This window comes from Vespula vulgaris, chromosome 12, assembly GCF_905475345.1.
Source record: "Vespula vulgaris chromosome 12, iyVesVulg1.1, whole genome shotgun sequence".
Taxonomy (NCBI): Eukaryota; Metazoa; Arthropoda; class Insecta; order Hymenoptera; family Vespidae; genus Vespula; species Vespula vulgaris.
In genome coordinates, this window is record NC_066597.1 from 4,252,229 (window position 1) to 4,273,207 (window position 20,979).

General features: G+C 31.8%; 1 protein-coding gene and 1 long non-coding RNA gene across 2 annotated transcripts in view; both read left to right on the plus strand.

The window, feature by feature from the left end:
• Positions 1-884: 884 nt before the first annotated feature.
• The window catches only part of LOC127067904 (proteoglycan Cow), a 141,434-nt gene continuing 121,339 nt past the window's right edge, over positions 885-20,979 (plus strand). The window contains exon 1 of the mRNA XM_051003324.1: positions 885-1,540. Coding sequence (XP_050859281.1) covers positions 1,439-1,540 — 102 coding nt within the window. The 5' untranslated portion in view covers positions 885-1,438. The remainder of the gene's footprint in view (positions 1,541-20,979) is intronic.
• Positions 1,547-4,027, plus strand: LOC127067914 (uncharacterized). The gene is made up of 2 exons (XR_007782784.1): positions 1,547-3,641; positions 3,718-4,027. It is a non-coding gene; the product is annotated as an uncharacterized LOC127067914 (long non-coding RNA).

Below are 20,979 nucleotides of genomic sequence, written 5' to 3' on the forward strand. Positions count from 1 at the left end.
TTGCAAAGGAAACATGACGTGTATTCTGGATCTCAGTCCCGCGGGAAACGTTCATACGCCTTTTTTACGAAAAACAACGGAGACAAGATGTAGTACGATAGATATACGGTAAGGTACATAAGAAGATAGATTACAATGTACATACGTACTTACATACGTATCCCGTTTAAAATGGAAAGTTGTTCTTACATCGTTCAGTGCCAAGACGAATACGATTGATCTTAAATTCTGTAAGAAAATGAACGCTTCGGTAACGTAAAATGTTTCTTCGTGTAACGTATGCGTTATATCTGTATGTGTTACTTCATTATTAAATAAAAACAAAACAAAACAAAAACAATAAAAAAAAAAAAAAAACATTTTATACCTAAAGATTTATAATATCTCTACCATCGTCCATCTTCTGTCTATCTGTCTGTCTTTGTCGGTGGTTGTAAACGTTAGGTTTACAATGCTGGTACCGATCATATCTCTCGAGGCTGTTAAAAAGAAGAAACAAAAGAAGTGAAGTAGGTAGGTAAAATAGGTGAGAGGGGGGGAGGGGGAGGGAGGACGAAGTCACAGGTTGGCAGGTACTACTTTTGGGTCGAGCGTGAGCGCAGGAAAGAGTTCCTGCGTTCCTGCCGAATTCTCTGCTTTTCTCTCTCTCTCTCTATATATATATATATATCTCCATCATACATACAAACATACGTATATGTATATATATCTTTCTCCCTCTATTTTCGCGCGCGCGCGCATACACCTTCTCTCCTTCTTTCCCTCAGGTAAATCGAGCAGGTGGAGGTATTGACTACCGCGGCAACGTAGGTCCCGAGCGCGCTCGCGCGTTTCTCTTCATTCTCTTTCGGAACGAAAACCGTTGAGAGACCTACAGAGAAAGAGGAAGAGAGAGAGTAGAAGACAAGGATTCGAGTTCGTATAAATCGGAGAAGGATAGAACGAACGTTAAACTGAGCACAACGCGGAGTGGTTCTTCGGTTTGCCCCCACCATTTCGCGGCGACGCGAGCCGACCAATCAGAGAACGCGTTGCCGCCGTAGCACAGCCGTATCGCGGTGGCGTCGTCGTCGTCGTTCCGACAGGCGCAGTCACAATTCCTTCGACCGTCGAGCGCAACGTTTCCGCTTTGCGCGTGGACGGTACCGAAGTGAACAAAGATATTCTGTTAAGCGCGCGATCGGTTTGCAACAGCTTTCTTATTGGTGATAATATTTCGCGTTTAACGACGACGAATATTTGAATTCTTTCGTTCATTCATTCGTTCGTCGTTCGTTTCTTCGTTCATTCGTTCGTTCGTTTACGCGTTTCGTGGTAAGTGCTGTTTCTTCGAGGGATTGTTTGTCCTTCTGTCAGTAAGGAAGGAAGGAAGGAAGGAAGGAAGGAAGGAAGGAAGGAAGGAAGGAAGTAGGAAATAAAGAGAAGAAGAAGACAAACCATGAGATTTTCTTGGTTATTCCCGGCAACGGTACTTCTCGTCCTTGTCACCGGAGCGAAATGCAAACGAAAATTTGACGGTGACTTTGAATTCGACGAAGAGGTAAGTTTTACTTTGTTATACTCGTCATATATCTCGTCTATCGAGAAGAAAAATAGTTTCTTTCTTTCTTTCTTTCTTTTTCTTTTTTTGATAAATAGAATAATGCCGATATAATCCGACCAAACGATATATTACGAATTTTATTGCGTTCTTCGTCAAAATGATTCTCTAACGACGCAATCATATCGCCCGCCTTTTTTTCTTCCGTCATATTGTTTTCTCGTCGTTCTTTTCTTTCTCGTACACGTATATGCGTATGTATAATATATGTTTTTCTATATTTCTAAGTCCTACGACGATTTATTTAGGTTAAACTTTTTCTTTTGATTTCAAACAGCTTTTTTCTTACCACGAGGGTAATATTTACGTTTAGATTTTAAGATGCTTTTTTTTCCCGATATAAACGAACGTTACAGGACACGTAATCGTCTTTATAACTTTTTTTTTCTCTTATAGGTTATATCAATAATTTAATTAGTTTCTTTGTAAGCTGTATTCGTTATGACTAAGCTTTATTTATCTTTAATCCGAACATAACGTCTTACATATGTATATGATAATAAATTGAATAGGATTAGTAAGTATATTAATCGAACGTCGTTAATTTTATAACGATGTTTTTGATTGGTCGTCGCGTAAAGGTATCTAATGAAAATATCCAATCGTAGAACTGGTTCATTATCTCAAACGAGTAGTACACAGATACTTTTAACTTCGTCTAGTTAACTGGATCATCGATTTAAATAATACATGTTATCGATATTTAATTGTTTATTTTCCTATTTGCATAGCTTTCACGTAACGTATATGCATATGTACATATATACATTTTACTATATGTATATATATATACATACGTACGTATGTACGTACGTATGTATGTATATAGGTATAGTAAATTTGTACACATATGGTGTATATAAACGTAATACATAATTTGTAAACAACGTTAAATAGATAGAAACTATCCTTTGATATTTTCCCTTGGTGAAAGGATAGTACGTACAAATCGATAGAATCACTCTGATCAATTACACATTGAATTTTCTTTTGCTCATAATTTGTTCGTAATTAACAAATATATTCGTAATTATATCTATTTGCAATGGACATTAGATATTTAAAATTATTGAGAAAATATTTACACACACAGACGCACACTGTGTGAGGTTTATATTTGAAAGAAATTTGATATAAAGTTTTCTTATTTACATAACCTTATCTTCTTTTTTCTTTTTTATCAGCATAATATCACAAAGAAATAACTATAACAATACGAAATCGTTTTAATAATAATTAATAATTAATTTATTACGATATAGGAAACTGCACTATAACTATATAAAAATACGTGAAACTATACTATTATTTCCACTTAGAAATACAAAGAAATTCGTAAACCTACATGCATATATTTTTCTAATATATTAACTATTATTAATTAAAGAAGTAAAATACAATTCTTTACATAATGAATAATATAATTCTCCGTAATATAAAATAACTATTATAATCGTTAGTAAAAATCGTACTGTAACATACGTCTATGAATATTATCTGCGATACTTTTTAAATAAAAATAATAATATTCTTTAGTTTTTAATTTTTATATAATATTAGTTATAATAATATTCGTTATCATACATACATACATACATACATATCTATATGTAATATATAACAAATAGCGTGATAGGTGTTAACTCTAGTTACAACGTCTTTCAAATCAATATTCATTCTGATAGAATTCTACGATTGTGCGTCGTTGATCGTTCTCTTTCGAAAATATATACATACGTACCTACGCACATATATGCTACATGCATATATATATATATATATACATATATTTCATCTATACATACATGCATACGTATGTACGTCGCATTACGGCTGGCCAACTCGAACTTTCGACGATTGTTCCGAAAAGCTCGAATTGTCATTGTCAGAGGGAAAGCTTCGATCTCTGCCGAATTGAAAGTTCGAAACAAACTGACAAGGAACCCGATCAACCAACTAACCAACCAGTCAACCAACCAACCGACCAACCAACCAACCAACCAACCAACCAACCATTGGTTAGATGAAATCGCCGGAAGATGTAAATAGCGATTTCTTTTTTTTTCCTCCCCTATATATTTTTTTGCACGGTTGATCTTTGTTACAATTATTTTCAGATTTCACACACACAGACACGCACACGCTGCTACAAAATGAATTATTTTTTATTTATTATTTTCTTTTCGTTTCTTTCTAAAAAAGAAAAAGAAAGAAAAGAAAAGAAAAGAAAAAAAAAAGAAAAAGAGCATTTGTTTGAAGTCTTAAGCGAAGTAAGAGAATTGACGTAATAATGTCTGCTGTAGTAAGTACTTATATATCGATTGTTCGGTCCTGTAATAGAAAAGAATCAGTTATCTATTCGTGGAATAAACATTATCGTGACCCACTGCGACGTTTTCATTGTCTATACGTGGATTTTTCTTTTTCTTTTTTTGTTCTTTCTTTCTTCTCTCGCCCCCATCTCTTCATTACCACCCCAAGTCACGTCTAATATTAGTTGTATTGTTTTTAGCACGTTTCAATACGTTCGTTAGAATTCTCGTCTTTTTGTTACGCAAATCGATAGGATTCTTTATATCGGTTTTTACCGACAATTATGAGATAAATCAGTGATACTTTTTCTTTCTTCTTCTTCTTCTTCTTCTTTGTTTTTTTATTTTTTTTTTATTTTTATCGAAATATATTTAGAATTATTTAATATATGTGGGTATATGTTATTTCTAAATTATCTATATATTATAATTGATACAGGAGATTTGTAATTATTGAATAATAAATTCCGATATCTTATATATCTCGTCGAAAGAGATACGAAATGCGTTTTTATTTTATTTTATTTTATTTTATTTTATTTTTTAAATAAACTTTTTATATCACGAGTTATTAAAATTATATTTATAAATTTTGTAACGTGTAATTGATCAATGAGGTTTGTAGACATTCAGTGTATGAAACAAAGTTTTATCTATTTCTTGTTATGGATAGTGAAAAAAAAAAAAATGGATTAGTTTCCAGTCAATTAAGAATTCAAGGATACATATTCAAACAGGATTTCACAGGTCCATCGTGTTCTTTATCAGACCTTTCGATTTACAATCGATGTATGTTTCATTCCAAAGGCAAAAGCATCGATTAACTTTTCCCACATGTTCGTGATATGCAACCGCATCTCGTGGAATAATTACAGTAACACGAGTATCGATAATCACCAATCAACGAGTATTTGATATTACTATACCAACACGAATGTTTAGAGTTCCTGTTATTGAAATATTTTCTTTATATATATATATATATATATATATATATATTTATTTATTTATTTATTTATTTATTTATTTATTCTTGCGAATAATTTTAGATGATTTCAGATTATATGTTCGGAATGTAACAATTAATTGAATCAAGCTTTATATAAGTCTTATATTTATACCTTATTGTCAAATCAAGTTTGACTTGATTTTCGAGATATTCTTGTAACTCGAGATTATGTTTAATTAATTCAATTTCTTTTTATAGGTAATTAATTCCTTTATATATATATATATATATATATATATATATATATATACACATTGGATTATTGAAAATAGCTTCGTAAAATTCCGTTAAATTTAGTATTAATCTCGTACAAATTCCTACGATTTTCTTCAAAATATTTCTTTATCTTAATATTATTTCTACGAATGATTTGATATATTTGCAATTATATCCTCACAATTTTCCTTATAATTTAATCTCCTATTACTAAAAATAAAATCATTCAAATATGAATTGTAATTAAACGAATAAAGCTTTTTATACTTTTTAACTTGATTTTAGAGATATTCTCGTAACTCGAGATTGAGTTGGAGATTAAATTTCTTTCTTTTCTTTTTTTTTTCTTATGTTAAACGTATTTAGATCGGATCGTTGAGATTAACTATATTTAGCATGAACTCGTAGGAACGTATACGTTTCTTAAGTAAATTTTCTTATTCGTTTTTTTTTCCTGATGAGAAGAAGGGTAGATGGAGAAAGAGAAAGAGAAAGAGATGGAGAACGAATGAAAAAATATCTTCATTGGATATATACATATGTAGTTACTATTAAAATTTTTGTTGAAATCGTAACTTTCATAGTACAAGTTCATAAAGATTCTTTTTTTAGAAATTACCCGAAGAGAAACGTTCGCTTTTGTTAAAATATTTCAGGACGTTCTTTTCGACTTTGTCACGCGAATATAACGTCTATGTATGTATGTGTGTGTATATATATATGTATGTATATATGTACGTATGTATGTGTGTATGTATATATGTATTTAGATGTCTATGCATCATTCACGTGTACTCGACCGTGCGTGTATCTGAGGGATTTAAATCGAGGACATCGAGGCAAGAAGTTTATTTATATTTATATATTCCTGTGAAAGTTAATCGACGATCGAATATTTTCTTTTCGTATAAAGTAAAAGTCTACGTTTCAATTCTTGATTTAGATTCTTTACGTAAAATTTTTAACCCTTAAAAATATCTACTCTTGTATTTTCTATTGCATAATTATGTATATTAACTTGTGCAATATTAATTAATATTGATATGTGCAAATAATTTCGGGATTTTTTTTTTTGTTTTGTTAAAATTTGTCCGATAAAGATTGTAATTTAGTATAATTTCGTATGGCATTTTTATTCTAGAAAAGTATGATTTTTTCTAATATTATACTATTATGATATAAATGGAATAGTATGATATAGTATATACATTTTAGTATATTATGTTACAATATTTTACATTAATATACTATTCTACTGTACTTTTTCGGTATAATAATATTATATTATTTATAGAGAATTATAAAACAATATTTTTGTCCCCAAAAAATACTATTACCATAAACTAAATCATAAATTACATTATACGCATACATTACAAATACTATGCAACTAAATTAATTAAGAAATAAACTAATTGTCCCAAGAACGAAATTATAAATCATGCTTTATAATATAGTATCTTATTACAAAAATTTAATTACTTTACTTCAGTTATTGGTTCATAAAAAAAAAATTAAATCAATGAATATATTCGTGATTTAATTGATGTAATAATATAATTAAATACAATATTAAAAAGAAACTATATACAATAATATAATAGTACATATTTTTTGAAGAAAAATATTTCAGTTTAACTTTTTAGAATAATTTAATTTTTTTAATGTAGTTTTATTGAAAAGAAAAAAGAAAAGAAAAGAATATTACCTATAATAAATCAAGAATAATCTATTATAATCTGTTAGAAGATAAGAAATCACGAAAGTTTTATAAGCAATCATGAGAGTAGAATGATTGCATTCTGGTGCATTGCAGCAATAGCAAAGGCAGGTGAGGTAAATCGAAGCGGATCGTGGCAGGTGGTAGGAATCTCGGGAATGTCGACTGACACCTCTGGTAACATTTGCCAACTCTCGTCTTGTCACATCCATTCGACTTACGATCCTACCTCCTACTTTCGCGCTACGATCTTCCTCGGTTTATTGTTTACGAGCTTCGGTTAAGTGCATGTAAGAGGAGATGCATCGCGAGAATGAGATTGTTTCAAGACTTACTTGCAATGTTTATGTACTTTATCACTTACCTATATTCTCTTCTCTCTCTTCCATGTATATGTGTATATAATATATGTGTGTATATATATATATGAATGTACGTACATATATGTATAAGTATATATATTTTATTCTTGTCATCAGTCTTTAAATATACGTTATGAAATTATAATGTATTAACGTTTAACGTTATGTAGATTATGTATGGAACATAATGTATAATATTAATAATTTTGATTTTTTATCGAGCTTTCTACAAAGTAAATTAATTACTTTGTAATATAGGTGTATAAAATGTATCTTTCTTTTCTTTTCCTTTTTTTAATAATATTTTCGATTTTTTCTCCTTTTTTTTTTTGAGATATTATCAGTGAGGAGTTGTTTTGAATATTGTTCAAGTAATTTTGAATAAATATTTTTGATATAAATTATGCGGTAAGAGATTAGTATTTAAAATACGTATATTGTATTATTTGATATATAATATTGTTAATATTGTAATATATTTATACTATATATACAAACGTACAAACACAATACTATATTATAATATATTTGCTATTTATAGTATTATAAACACAATAATGGTCATACATATATATATATATAAAACTATTATTAATACTAGTAATAGTAAATAATATAATTTATAGTATATATATTAACATTAGAGAAAGAGAGAAATACATTAGCATAATACTAATAACATTATTATATATTTGATAATATTTTCGCAAGACATTAAAAAAAATCATAGAATTTATGACACAAACGTTTCCATCAATTTCACATTGCTAGATATATACTACGTTACGTTAGTACATGCAATTAAAGAATGATTCATACGTTAGTAATTCGTGTCTTGAGCTTCGATTACCTTTTCAACCTATCTACCTACCCCATCGTAATTTATCTAAGAAAAGTAAAAAGAAAAAAATGTATGCCTCACCTACGTCCACCCACGCTTTAACTCAAGGTAATATTCTCTATGAATAAGAGAATAAGATAGATATAGAAGCTATGGAAGAATTTCCCTGTATTTATTTACATACATACACATATATATATCTTCTTCGATAAATAAACAAATACACGACGCTTCATCCACCTTGAAATTATTATTGTGTGTGGATAGATTATAGTGTATATTATTATGTTGATCCTTCGAGAGAAGACTTACTTTTAGGGACAATGGAAAATATCAAGGACAAACTTTGTGTTGTGTGTGAGAAAGAGAGAGAGAGAGAGAGAGAGAGAGAGAGAGAGAGAGAGAGAGAGAGAACGACTGACTGCATTTTAAAACAGTCGTCTCTTTGCTAGTATTGCCGTGGTGACAATGGCCTTTTGTAACTTTTATGCGATAGGCTGAATTATTAAATTCCAGTACGATGACTATGAGCGATGAAAGGGAAGGGGAAAGATAGAAAGAGAGATAGTCAGATAGAAAGATAGAGGGAGGAAGAGGAGGGAGTTGGATGAATCGGACCGTAGGGAAGAGGGAGTAGGAGTCTGCGTTCTTTCGAGTCGTATCCTTGAATTATCCCGTCGCCGATTGAGTCTGCCTTTTTTCGGCAGTGTTCTGCAGCAAAGAGGAAGACAAGGAAAAAGATATATATATATATATATATATATATATATATATATATATACAAAGAGAATGAGAGAGAGTGAGAGAGAGGAAACAAAAGGAGGAGATGGAAAGAAAGAAAGAAAAGAAAGGAGAAGACTTCGTCTTCCGCCTGCACTGCGGCTCGCATGAATATTAGAATGGACCACCATGACGACGACTATATGGACGATGTAGCATTGAAAAGAAATTATATATATATATATATATATATATATATATATATATATATATATATATATATATGTTGTTTTCTCGTGAAAGTTTTATTTATAAAATAAATTCGTTTTTCATATGTAATAATACATTGGTCAATATATCATGGAATTCATTTATAATTAAGATTTTTACTTTGCTGATTTTGTTAGAAATTTTGTTTGATATATGTATATAGATTATGATTATTTTTTTGATCTTAATCTATAGAATAAAATGTTAGTATGTATTAATAATGTTTACATGCATTGATATAATATAACAAATTAATCTAAAAGCAAGCAATTTTTTGGCAGATAAGAGATACAGGAATAATTCATTATCGTACTTTTTATATTAGGTTTATTACTCATTACAAAGTTTTACTCTTGTTATATAGTAAATGTCATCAAAGAAATCTTTGCAACTTTTTAAATGGAGTCTGAAAAATTGAGTTCAAGTCATCATCCATCGGGGATCTTCTTGGGTCACGTGTTAAATAATGAAGTAGTTACTTACGGAGACTTTCTGAAGTCAACAGATTCTCTATCCATTTGTTTATCATATATTCTATGGTAAATTCTCGTTGATACATTTTCAATATTTATTTCAATACCACAAAAAAAAATATATATATATGTGTATATTTTAATACGATTTAATTTTCATAATATTCAGTCATCATTATTTAGTTCTTATTATTTTCAATGTTACAAATTATTAACATTGTTTTATATTTTTTATTATAGAATAGGATCGCGAAAAGATAAAATTGAACACATATTATATACAATAGTAATAACAACAACAACATTAACAATAATAATTAATGTATATCGATGGCGTGAAATTATTGAAAAAATATGTGAAAATATTTAAAAAAGAGAAATCACTATAATGAAACGTTTGATCGATTTTATCGAGTTTCTTAGATAACAGGAAATCCTTAGGTCAGTATTACTCGCGACAAGTATTAAATCGCCAAAGGCATCGGTAGTGTGTTTCCATCATTGAACTTTCGTGATGGTGGTTGGGTCCTTTTGTCGGCAGGTTGGACATGTCGATTTGCTGTTGTCTCCTCGGGCAATCAATAGTTCTCCAATTTTCCAAAGACAAGTAGTCGTCGTCTTCGTCGTCATCGTCTTCGTCGTCGTCTCCGTGGTGTCGCGTAGTTCCAAACAGATATTGCCTTCGTGATATTCGATTGCGCGATGTGTCCGGAAGAAGAATAGGTTGTTACTGTGAAATTAGTATTGCCCAGGCAATACCTACGTCTTCCGTTTCTCAAAGTTTCATCTATCGGTGGTTAGACGAATTTATCGACCTAAATTCTTGTACATCTTATAGATATTCTTTATTGCATAGTTTCTTATTTCTGATTTCGTTTCTTTTCGTTTCGTTTTTCCTTTTTCTATTTTTCTTTTTTCGATAGTACAATATTATTCTTCAAATATCATAGCTCGAGTAATTGTAATGCGATGAAGTGCTGTATATTATCTTGAAATTCAAGAATATTAAAGCATGATAGATAGATAGATAGATAGATTTGTTTTATTTTTGATTCTTTCTCTTTTTCTTTTTCTTTCAATATTTATTTCTTTTTTTCTTTTTAATTATATCTTTCCATTAAGTATTATAATACTATTGTGATATGTTCTATTATATTTTTATGTTACATTATTATAATAGTATATTCGACTATTATAATACGACTATTATTTTACGATTATTGTTTAATGAGTTTTAATATAATAGAATTCTTTATAACGTAGATTCATATGCGAATTTATATATGTACTCTATAACATAATTTCAAAATTGTAACTAGTGTTAGTATAACATAGCAACGAAAAAAGGGTTCATATTAAATAGTATACAAGGAATTCTAATATAACCACTTTAAATATCTCTGTTGATTTTGATGATGTAGAAATATATTCGAGGACGAAGTTTCATCGTTCGTAGAGAAAAAAAAAAAACTACAATGATATGGAAATAGTATAATCTAATATGACTCATATAACACGGAACGTATCTCCCATGTATAGAAGTACTACCGCTGTAATTCGACTCCACGATTCGAGATTACATTGGAACGTTCGTTATATAATATACCCATATATACATACATACATACATATATATATATACATACATACATACACACATACACACATATATATATGAATAAGAAGAATCATTTTCACGATGATATAAGAAACGTAAAGTTTGTTAATTTGTTTCGCCGTACTTCCAAGTGAAATTACTAGCGACCCGATTGTTAAATTAATCCCACGGGAGAGGAGAAGCTTTTGGCTCCTGCACGTAATCACAATCCTGGATCTACTTTACATCGAAGCTTCGCACAAAACGATCGAGAAACTCAGCGGAAAGTTTCATCTCGGCCGTGTAATCTCCGAGCAGCGTGAAATCTACGAGGGCAACTTTGCAAGAGAGAAAGAGAGAGAGAAAGAGAGAGAGAGAGAGAGAGAGAGAGAGAGAGAGAGAGAGAGAGAGAAAGGGTGGAAAAGAAAAAAGAAGAGGGGAGAGAGAGAGAGAGAGAGAGAGAGAGAGAGAGAGAGAGAGAGAAAGAAATAAAGAAAGAGAGAGATACAGGTAGATTATAAATTAAGGGCCAGTTGAATATCTCGTTTGTTAGGAGTAATAGAATTGAAAAAAAAGAGAAGAGATTGATTAAGAAAAGTTTCACGATTTCACGTGTAAAATATTTTAATAGTACGTAATGGAAGACCCGACTTCCGGTAAAAACCGAAAGTTTAATGATTTTTAATTTTTCTTATGGAACACTCCGTAGTTTTTTTTTCCTTAATTAATTAGATATTTCAATCAGTTGTATTAAAAAAAAATATATTAAACAAGTATAGGCTGTAAATTATTAAGTAAAATTAACAATTAACGATAAATTAATCTTGTGAGAGAATGTTGTGTAGATAGAAATGGTAATATTAATCTTAATGAAATTAAAGTTCAGAAGAACTACAGATAAACTGTAGAAGAACTTTCAATTTAACCGGAAGTCAGCTGTTTTATTTCGTATTATTAAAATATTTGACATATGGAATCATGAAATTTTTTTCAATATATATTGTTTTTCTATGATTTCTAATTTAAGAAGACATTCGATTGGGCTTTTAATTTATAATCGACTTATATAAAATACGATTTTATTATTTATATTTAATTCCTATTTTTCTTTTAGAACGACTCTCTCTCTCTCTCTCTCTCTCTCTCTCTCTCTCTCTATATATATATATATATATATATATATATATATATATATATATATATATACACACACACACATACACACGCATATTTAAATATATATGTATATTTACATTTATATGTGTTCAACTTGGCTGTTGTTGCGTGATAAAACATTGCGTTAAAGGGAGTATAAAGGTCCTACCTTAGTCATTAGCGAATATAATCCGCGATAAGTCTGAATCATATGGGGTAGAACGAATAACAAGATGAGAAACAATGGCGTCGTCGACGTGTTTAGGAACGAGATTAATTTTCTATTAATTTGATAATTATTTATAAGTTTGATAATAATTAATGTCGACATTTTTATTACTTTATTATATAGATATGTAAAAAATAATATACTTTTTCTACTTTTCTCTCTCTTTCTCTCTCTATTTGTATTGAATATCTTTGATTAAAAATTCCGACACATTACTTATTGACCAATCCAATACTATACCATCATCGATATATGTCTTATTTATTTAAATGCTATTACTTTATTTAGATAGAAAATACTGACAATTTTATCCAATGAAATAATAATAAAACTACTGTTAGTATTTTATATCTAAACAAATAACAATAATATCTTTTATTTCAAATTTCAACATTACTTATTCAATTCAATCTAATACACATATCTCTTACTACTCCTTTTTATTTTTTTTAGTCATCATTAATCTTTGTCTTTTTTATTTTATTTTTACTTTGAGATCTTCATATATATATATATATATATCGATATATATATAATATATATAATATATCGAAAATACAAATAAAATTCGATGTTATCATCGTGCCTTTTAAAATATAATTGAACATGGCTGAATTCGTCCATCTTGTCAAACTCGTAATCACGTGAGCTAGAATATAGAATATTTAAATGGTTTTCAAGTGTGTCGCGATCAATGGATGGTGTATTCGTGGAACTCATGAATGACCGACGACTATGATAAAGAAAAATCGGGGTGGAGAATCAACTCTCGTAAAACTATATATATATATATATATATATATATATATATATATATATATATATAAAAGCGCGATAAACTCGCTTCTCTTTTTCGAGGTTACATCGGCCTTTCCGGAGATGGCGTGACTTCATTCCTGCGAGCACACGCAGGTGGACACGCACCTGTAAATATCTCGGATATACCCACGTCATTTTAAGGCTGCCCCACCCAGCGTGTTGTCAGTTCCTCGAGGATATATCTCTGCAAGCGACGTAATTTCATGTTGCGAACGTATATCTATACTTTATATCTCACGGGAGTCATCGAAGTTGATCGAACATAATTGGAAAGCGTAATAGTTTGTCGAGATATATTTTCTTTTTCCTTTTTTTTTTTCTTTTTTTCGTTTTAATAACGAAGATTATATAGAAAAAAAAAAAAAAAAAAAGAAAATATTTTCGACTTTGCTTCCAGAGATTTCCCATCGAATTCATTAATACCTTTTCCCTTATCTCCTTTCTTTTCTTTTCTTTTCTTTTCTTTTCTTTTCTTTTTCTTTTGTTTATAAATTAAATTAAGCAAATAATCGTGCAAGGATAATATGGAACGATTATTTTATCATGATAGTTGTTAAAGAAAACATTCCATTAAATAAAAATTTTAATAGATGCCGTCATATTGCATTAATAATACATTCGTGATACGTTCGAGTTAATGGATAAATAAACGAAACGTTGATTTACAGAATGGCCATTAACTTAACGTAGGGAAATAATAATAATAAACAAAGACAAAGAAAGAAAAACCGTTTTATAGTATCCGACAAAATAAGAATTTGCGTTTGATATCGATTCGTCCATGAAGGAGAATATCGAAAGAGGCTGATCGAGAAGATCGATAGAGTGTTCTATTTTCATCGTACGAGTTTTGCGTATCCAACAAAATCAGAAACAAGTATGAAACTTTGAACTCCCGTTATCGGAAGTAACTGTTTTACTCTTTACTTTCTTTACTTTTTCTAAGATATCTTCAAAGAAACGAAGTTGAGAAATTTTGAGAGGACATTCTTATCGAAAAAGGGAGTAAATGTGCGAGAATAGTTTGCAGTTTCTTCTGTTTCTTCTCTCTCTCTCTCCCTCTCTCTCTCTCTTTCTCCATCTATCTCTTTCTATCTCTTATTTCTTTTCACTTTGTCTCTTATTTCTACTCTCTTATTTCTATTATCTGTTTCCCTCTCTTTCTCTTATTTCTAACCACTTTCTCTTATTTCTACTTTATTTCTCCTGTTTCTATTCTCTCTCTCTTTCTCTCTCCTCTTTCATTTCTATTCTCTTTCTTCCTCTTTCTATCTTTATCTCTATCTCTATCTCTATCTCTCTCTCTCCCTTTTCGTTTTTCCTCACCCTTTCCACTTCCTCCCGATTGGCTAGCACGAACCAAACGATGGATAATGTTGGCATAAGGGTAGGGTGAAAAGGGAAAGGTATAGAGAGAGACAGAGAGACACAGAGAGAGAGAGTGAGTGAGTGAGAGAGAGAGAGAAGAGAAGAAAAGAGAAGAGAAGAGAAGAGAAGAGAAGAGAAGAGAAGAGTGGTCGATGGAGCAGAGGATACTGGCGGATAGTAAAATATTGGCCAGACTGGCGGGCGCCTCGAACGACTTTTTCATCGGGAGAGTTCGTTCCGAACGACGACAGCATTCGCTCTTTCTGCGTCTCTCGACCAACCAACGAACCAACCCCTATCTTTGCTGACGATCCTTCCATTCTACTCTATTCCTTTCACCCCCACTATCTCTCTCTCTTTCCTAGTCTATCTCTATCTCTCTTTCTCTCTCTCTCTCTCTTTCTCTCTGTCTTTTATTTCTCTTTCTCTCTCTATCTCATTCTTCACGGTACTCTTACAGTCGACACAGCGTGCTTCGGAAAGTTTGAGATCTTCCTCCCCGTTAGCCACCACCGCCTTCTTGTCGCGACGACGTTTTCTCTACTTCTTATTTTTTTTGTTCTCCCTCTTCTTTTTTTCTTTTTTTGTTCTTCCTTTTTTTTTTATATTAAACTTTTCAAAGAAGATAACATCGTAGTTCGTTGTTATTGTTGCGTCTGTTATTGCCGTTATTGTTGTTATTGTACGAGAAGATAAAGAAAGAATATAAATTTGTTTAGTCGACCATTTCGACTCGACATAATAATAAGAATTTTTTCATTTTTTCATTTTCTTTTCTCTCTCTCTCTCTCTCTCTCTCTCTCTCTCTCTCTCTCTCTCTCTCTCTCCTCTCTCTCTATCTCTATCCGCCTTTCTTTTTTTCTTGTATAACTCTGAGTAAACCATTTCAAGGACGTTCCATTGTAAATTCTCGGAAATTCTGAAACGGTTTGAATTTGCCAGCAGCTCCTCTTTCTCCTCCTCCTCCTCCTCCTCCTCCTCCTCCTCCTCCTTCTTCTCCTCCTTCTCCTCTTCTTCCTCCTGTACCGTTTTGATGCAGTACCCATCTACGTGAACTGGCGTTTGCGGTGGTTCTAGCTCGAGCGAGCGGTTAATGGCCACAACAATTCGAAATTGCAGTTGGATACGTGCGAGAGAATCGCCTCAACGTCTCTCTCTCTCTTTCTCTCTCTCTCTCTCTCTTTCTCCCTCTAATGCACTCTGATGTGCGGTAATATACGATGCTTACGCATCCGTTGTTTCGCGGTTTGCGGATTAAAAGCGTGCGTATCCTACACTTGCGTCTACTGTATGCGTGTGTATGTATTGCCTCAAGGTTTTAGAGAAAGAGAGAGAGAGAGAGAGAGAGAGAGAGAGAGAGAGAGAGAGAGAGAGAGAGAAATAGAGAAAAAACTAAACAACGTTCAATGCTACATGAGATTTTAACGACGTTATTAACGCCGTGTAATACCATCGAAAAATTGTATTTAATACGTATAAAAAAGAAAAAGAGAGAATGAAAGAGAAATTGACAGACGGTTATTATTAAAGAGCATTGCCTGCTTCGTTTCCTTCGTTTCTCGCTCGATATTTCCTGTCTCACGTTTAAGGATCAACGTCACATGAAAAGCACTTTGCGCACGCTTTTCCACGTGTTTCAAGAGCCAGAAGTGCTTGGCTATGTACGCTTTCAAAACTTCTCTCACGTCTTCTTTGTCTCTCTTTTTTTAACTGTCGCTTGCTTGCTTACTTGCTTTTTTCTTTTCTCTTTCTCTCTCTCTCTTTCTCTCTCTCTCTCTCTCTCTCTCTCTCTCTCTCTCTCTGTCTATCTCTCTTTCATTCCACTATTTTTAACAACAATCAAAGAGAAAATTCGATCGAATATTTGATTTTCTGCGGTAACGTGAGTAAGAAGATTAATGTTCGAAAAAGAAACTACGAATATTTAACGATAAAAGAATATTAATGCTATCCTTAAAAAATAATAATTATGAATATGTTGTTTGTAATGTAGACGTTAATTAATTTCACACGTTGGACCGTTGATTCATTATTTTTTAAAGTGACAAACCATAACGAAAGATTTGTTTGAATATTTAATTTTTCGTTGTATAATGAAGAAGTATATTTGCATAATATTTGTAAAAGAATATTAGTGTTGTCGTTGAAAGTAATAACGATTGTGGCGTAAGAATCATAATTCTTGTGATGTGGTTTTGCATGTATTAATGTTATATGTAAATGACAGCCACGTGAAAATTTGTTCGAACGTTTGATTTTACGTCGTACAGCACGCAAAAAAGAAAAGAAAGGAAGAAAAGAGAAAAATATTCGTTTTATCCTTCAAGAAATAACGATTGTGGCTTAAAAATCATGTGTCTGATGGTTATATCTACTAACGTTATACTTGTGATAATCACACTAACGTCAGAAACGAAAATTTATTAAAACGTTTGATTATATCTTTATGCAAGCAGAAACAAATATTAATTTACTTTTGCTCGTGTTCATCGTGTATCTGTTATTTTGAAAAAAAAAAGAAAAAGAAAAAGAAATACGAGATATATCCATTATGACTTTTTAAGAATCTTAAATCAATCAGGTTTTTAACAGCTGTACCAACATTTAACGCGTGAAGAATTAACGTTTATCTTATTTATTCAGATTACGAATATTATTACAAATCACAATAATGAAATTTTTAAGATCGTTAATTGAATTGAAAACTAGTTCGAAAAAGATGTTAAACGCTCTTGTTATTTGTAACATCGAATGTTAAGTTCTCGGTTATAAGGATTCATCAGGCGTGAGAGCGTGTCTGCGGAATATCAGGACGAATATCGGCGGTTTCGCGGTGCGAGAGCGATATTTCAGGCCGCTGCGCTGTGCATAATTGATGGCACGTTCTTCCGCTTCCTCAAGCAATTTTGCACTGGTGAAACATTGTTAACTGCATCTAGTATTTTCTCTCTCTCTCTCTCTCTGTCTCTATCACTCTTATACATATATCTATATTTTTTATTTTTCTTATAAACGAAAAACTAGACGGATATTTGAAACGATCGAATAGAAATTAGCGTTTCGCATGAGTATAAATCCCATTTGTCCCTTAGAAAGAAATCAAATGAATCGTCAAATGAAACATATACACATATATCCACACACAAGTATACGTGCTTATCGTTGACTCTATTTTTTCTCTCTCTCTCTCTCTCTCTCTCTCTCTTTCTCTCTCTCTCTCTCTCTCTCGATATATCGCATTTGCATCGGTTCGAATCGATCCCCGATAAAAAAAAGAAAAAAAAATTGAAAAAAAAATAATAATAAAAAAAAGCAAAGAGAACTTTCAACGGGGCTCGGTACGAGAGCATTTTATCGCTCGAAAGCGCACGATAACGTTTAAATAATGTATTTCAATATTCCTCTACGTCTACCGACCTACCTAGTACCTACCTTCCTATACTCTGAAAGGTCTCGCATTCCCTTTTTTTTTTTTCTTTTTCTTTCTTTTTTTTGTACGTTCCACCGGCTTGTGTCGATGGTCGCCGGCAGCGGCATGCCTCTTAAACGTGGCGCGCACACTCGTGCGCAAGGAGTGCAAACGAGTAGGCAAACAGAAAATTTCGAGTGAAAAGGCGAATTCTCGTTCTCTCTCTCTCTCTCTCTCTCTCTCTCTCTCTCTCATATATGTATATATGCATGTATGTATGAATGAATGAATGAATGTATGAATGTATGTATATATGTCTGGATGTTTGTGAGTGTATCTGTGCGTATATAGATATACGTGCACATATATGCGTGTGTGTATGTGTGTGTGGTTGATCGTAGTCATCGTTGTAGTCGTAGTCGAGTCGTAGTCGTAGTCGTCGTCGTCGTCGTCGTCGTCGTCGTCGTCGTCCTCGTCGTCATCATCGTCTGGTACACGAGAAGAAAGATTCGAATGGTCGTACTCGAGTATTTCTGTCTCTGTCTATCTAACAATCTCGTCTATGCTATAGTTGTGTCTCACTCTTCGAGAGGATAGTACGCGAGCGAGTTACGAATCAATAGTTAGCTAGCCACATACGGCCAGAGGCAGACTTTCTCTGAAAGCTCGCTAAACCTCGTTCATCCTATTGTGATATAAACGCAAACTTGTACAACCGATCGACCGACCGACCGACCGACCGACCGACCGACCGACCGACCGACCGATCGAACGAACGAACGAACGAATAAACGACCGACAGACTGACCGACCGACCGACCTCTTGCTTGCGGCGAGATTGAAATTAATTGCATGCAAACGAAGGACAAAGGGTTGTACTACCTAGGGAAACGCCCTTCTTTTTATACACGGTGTATGCTTATTTCACTGTGGGAGAAGGAGAGGGTAAAGAGGAGGAAATAAAGAAGAGGGAGAGAGAGAGAGAGAGAGGGTTGAAACGTTTCCAGAGAAATAGAAAGATGTTTCAGATGTATAAAACATGTTGAAATATCGTATAACGTGATAATTTATGGATTATATTTTGGAACCGATGAAATACATATGTAAGGTTGTTGTTTTTATTTCGATCGTCGACATTTAAATGTTTCTCTTTTCGTAAAGTTTCTTCTTAATTTATATCCGGGGGTTAATGTTCGTTTTAAGCATAGAGAAATTTAGTAATACTGCTGAAGTAAATGAATAGTAAGTTTAGTACGTTGAGTATACTACGTTAAATAGTATGGTATGTTAAATGGTAGTAGGTACTTATTTAGTACTAGAGTAGTATTAGTAGACTCTTAGTACTAAGGTAGAATATTTTCTTTTTCTTTTTTTTTTTCATATTTAAATATAAAATTATACAGTGTAAAAGTTATGATATAACAAGTTATATATTAAAATAAGTTATAATTATAAATTGTTAATGTATCAGATATAACTTATATTCAAGATAAATAAGTATAATCTAACTTATCGAATTAAATATGTTATACTTGTATATTATATACTGTATCATAAAATATTTGGTGACATTTTTGAATTTTTCACATTAGCCAGTGAAAGAAAAAGAAAAAGAAAAGAAAAGAAAAGAAAATGCTTGATTACTAAAAGGTGAAGCGCCAGCGAACGTACTTACGTAGTAGTGCAGCAAAGTTGTACTATAAATTGTATACGTCGTATAATTTTTTATTTAGACGAGTTAAAAAAAAGAAAAAGAAAAGAAGAAAAAAAAAATAAAAGGAAAAAGAAAGAAACCGCGCAAAGAAACGAGAGAATGAAGGAAAAATAAAAAGTACAAGGGAAAAAAAAAAGAAAAAAAAAGAAAAAGAGAGAGAGAGAGAGAGATAAATCGCCGAAAGTTGCTGAACGCGTACGATTAGTTCGCAAGCATCGTTTCAAACGTGTTGTGTTAAACGTTGTATTCTCTTCTTCGCTTATTCATCAGTAATTCCTCGTTGTTTTCGTTGACCACGTTTACACGAATACACAATAGACGGGCCGAAGTTGCCGGATAGAAATTTCAAGTCTGAGAGCTTTTACGGAGGGTGTGGCATGAACGTATCGATTTTGTACAGGGTGCACACACGCGGCGAATCACCGACGTAAACCGAGAATATTGCATCTCGCGATGAGTGAAATTAATCCGCGAAGGATGATCCTTATTAAGGAGTAGATATACGAACGGACAATACCGACTATGTATCCATCCGGTTACTACTATCTTATCTTTTTCACTTTCTTTTTCTTATCTTTTCTTTAGATTATAATACTCTTCTCCGTAAATATTCGATCGATATTACGTGTAACTATACCTATTATGGAATATTCTTAGGATAGTAATAGATAGGTCGTTTCAATTTACGATAATGTCTTGTTACTATGTTATAATGTCTATTAAATTTTACTCGTCGACGATACGTATGTAAGACGTATTTCAAATAATATTTCGCATATGATAAAATTGGACAAATTATTAATTTAATTTAATATGTATTATTATATATCTCGGATATCATATATTACTACTTGATAATATTCAAGACATTTTTCCTTTTTTTTTTTTTTTTTTTTTTATAAATAACATTTATAACGATAGAATAAAATTGAACGAAATCATGGATAAGCTATTTTGATAAGCTATGTAGGGAATATAATAATGTATCATATTTTACTCGTTTACGGTAGAATTAATATAACTTAATATAATACGTTAAAATATTTTAATATCTCATAAAATTACTCGCCGATAATACGTATATATAATACCTAAGAGAGACAAAATTCAATTAATATTTAGAGCGATGAAAAAAGAAATTGTTAAAACAAATGGATAGAATAGA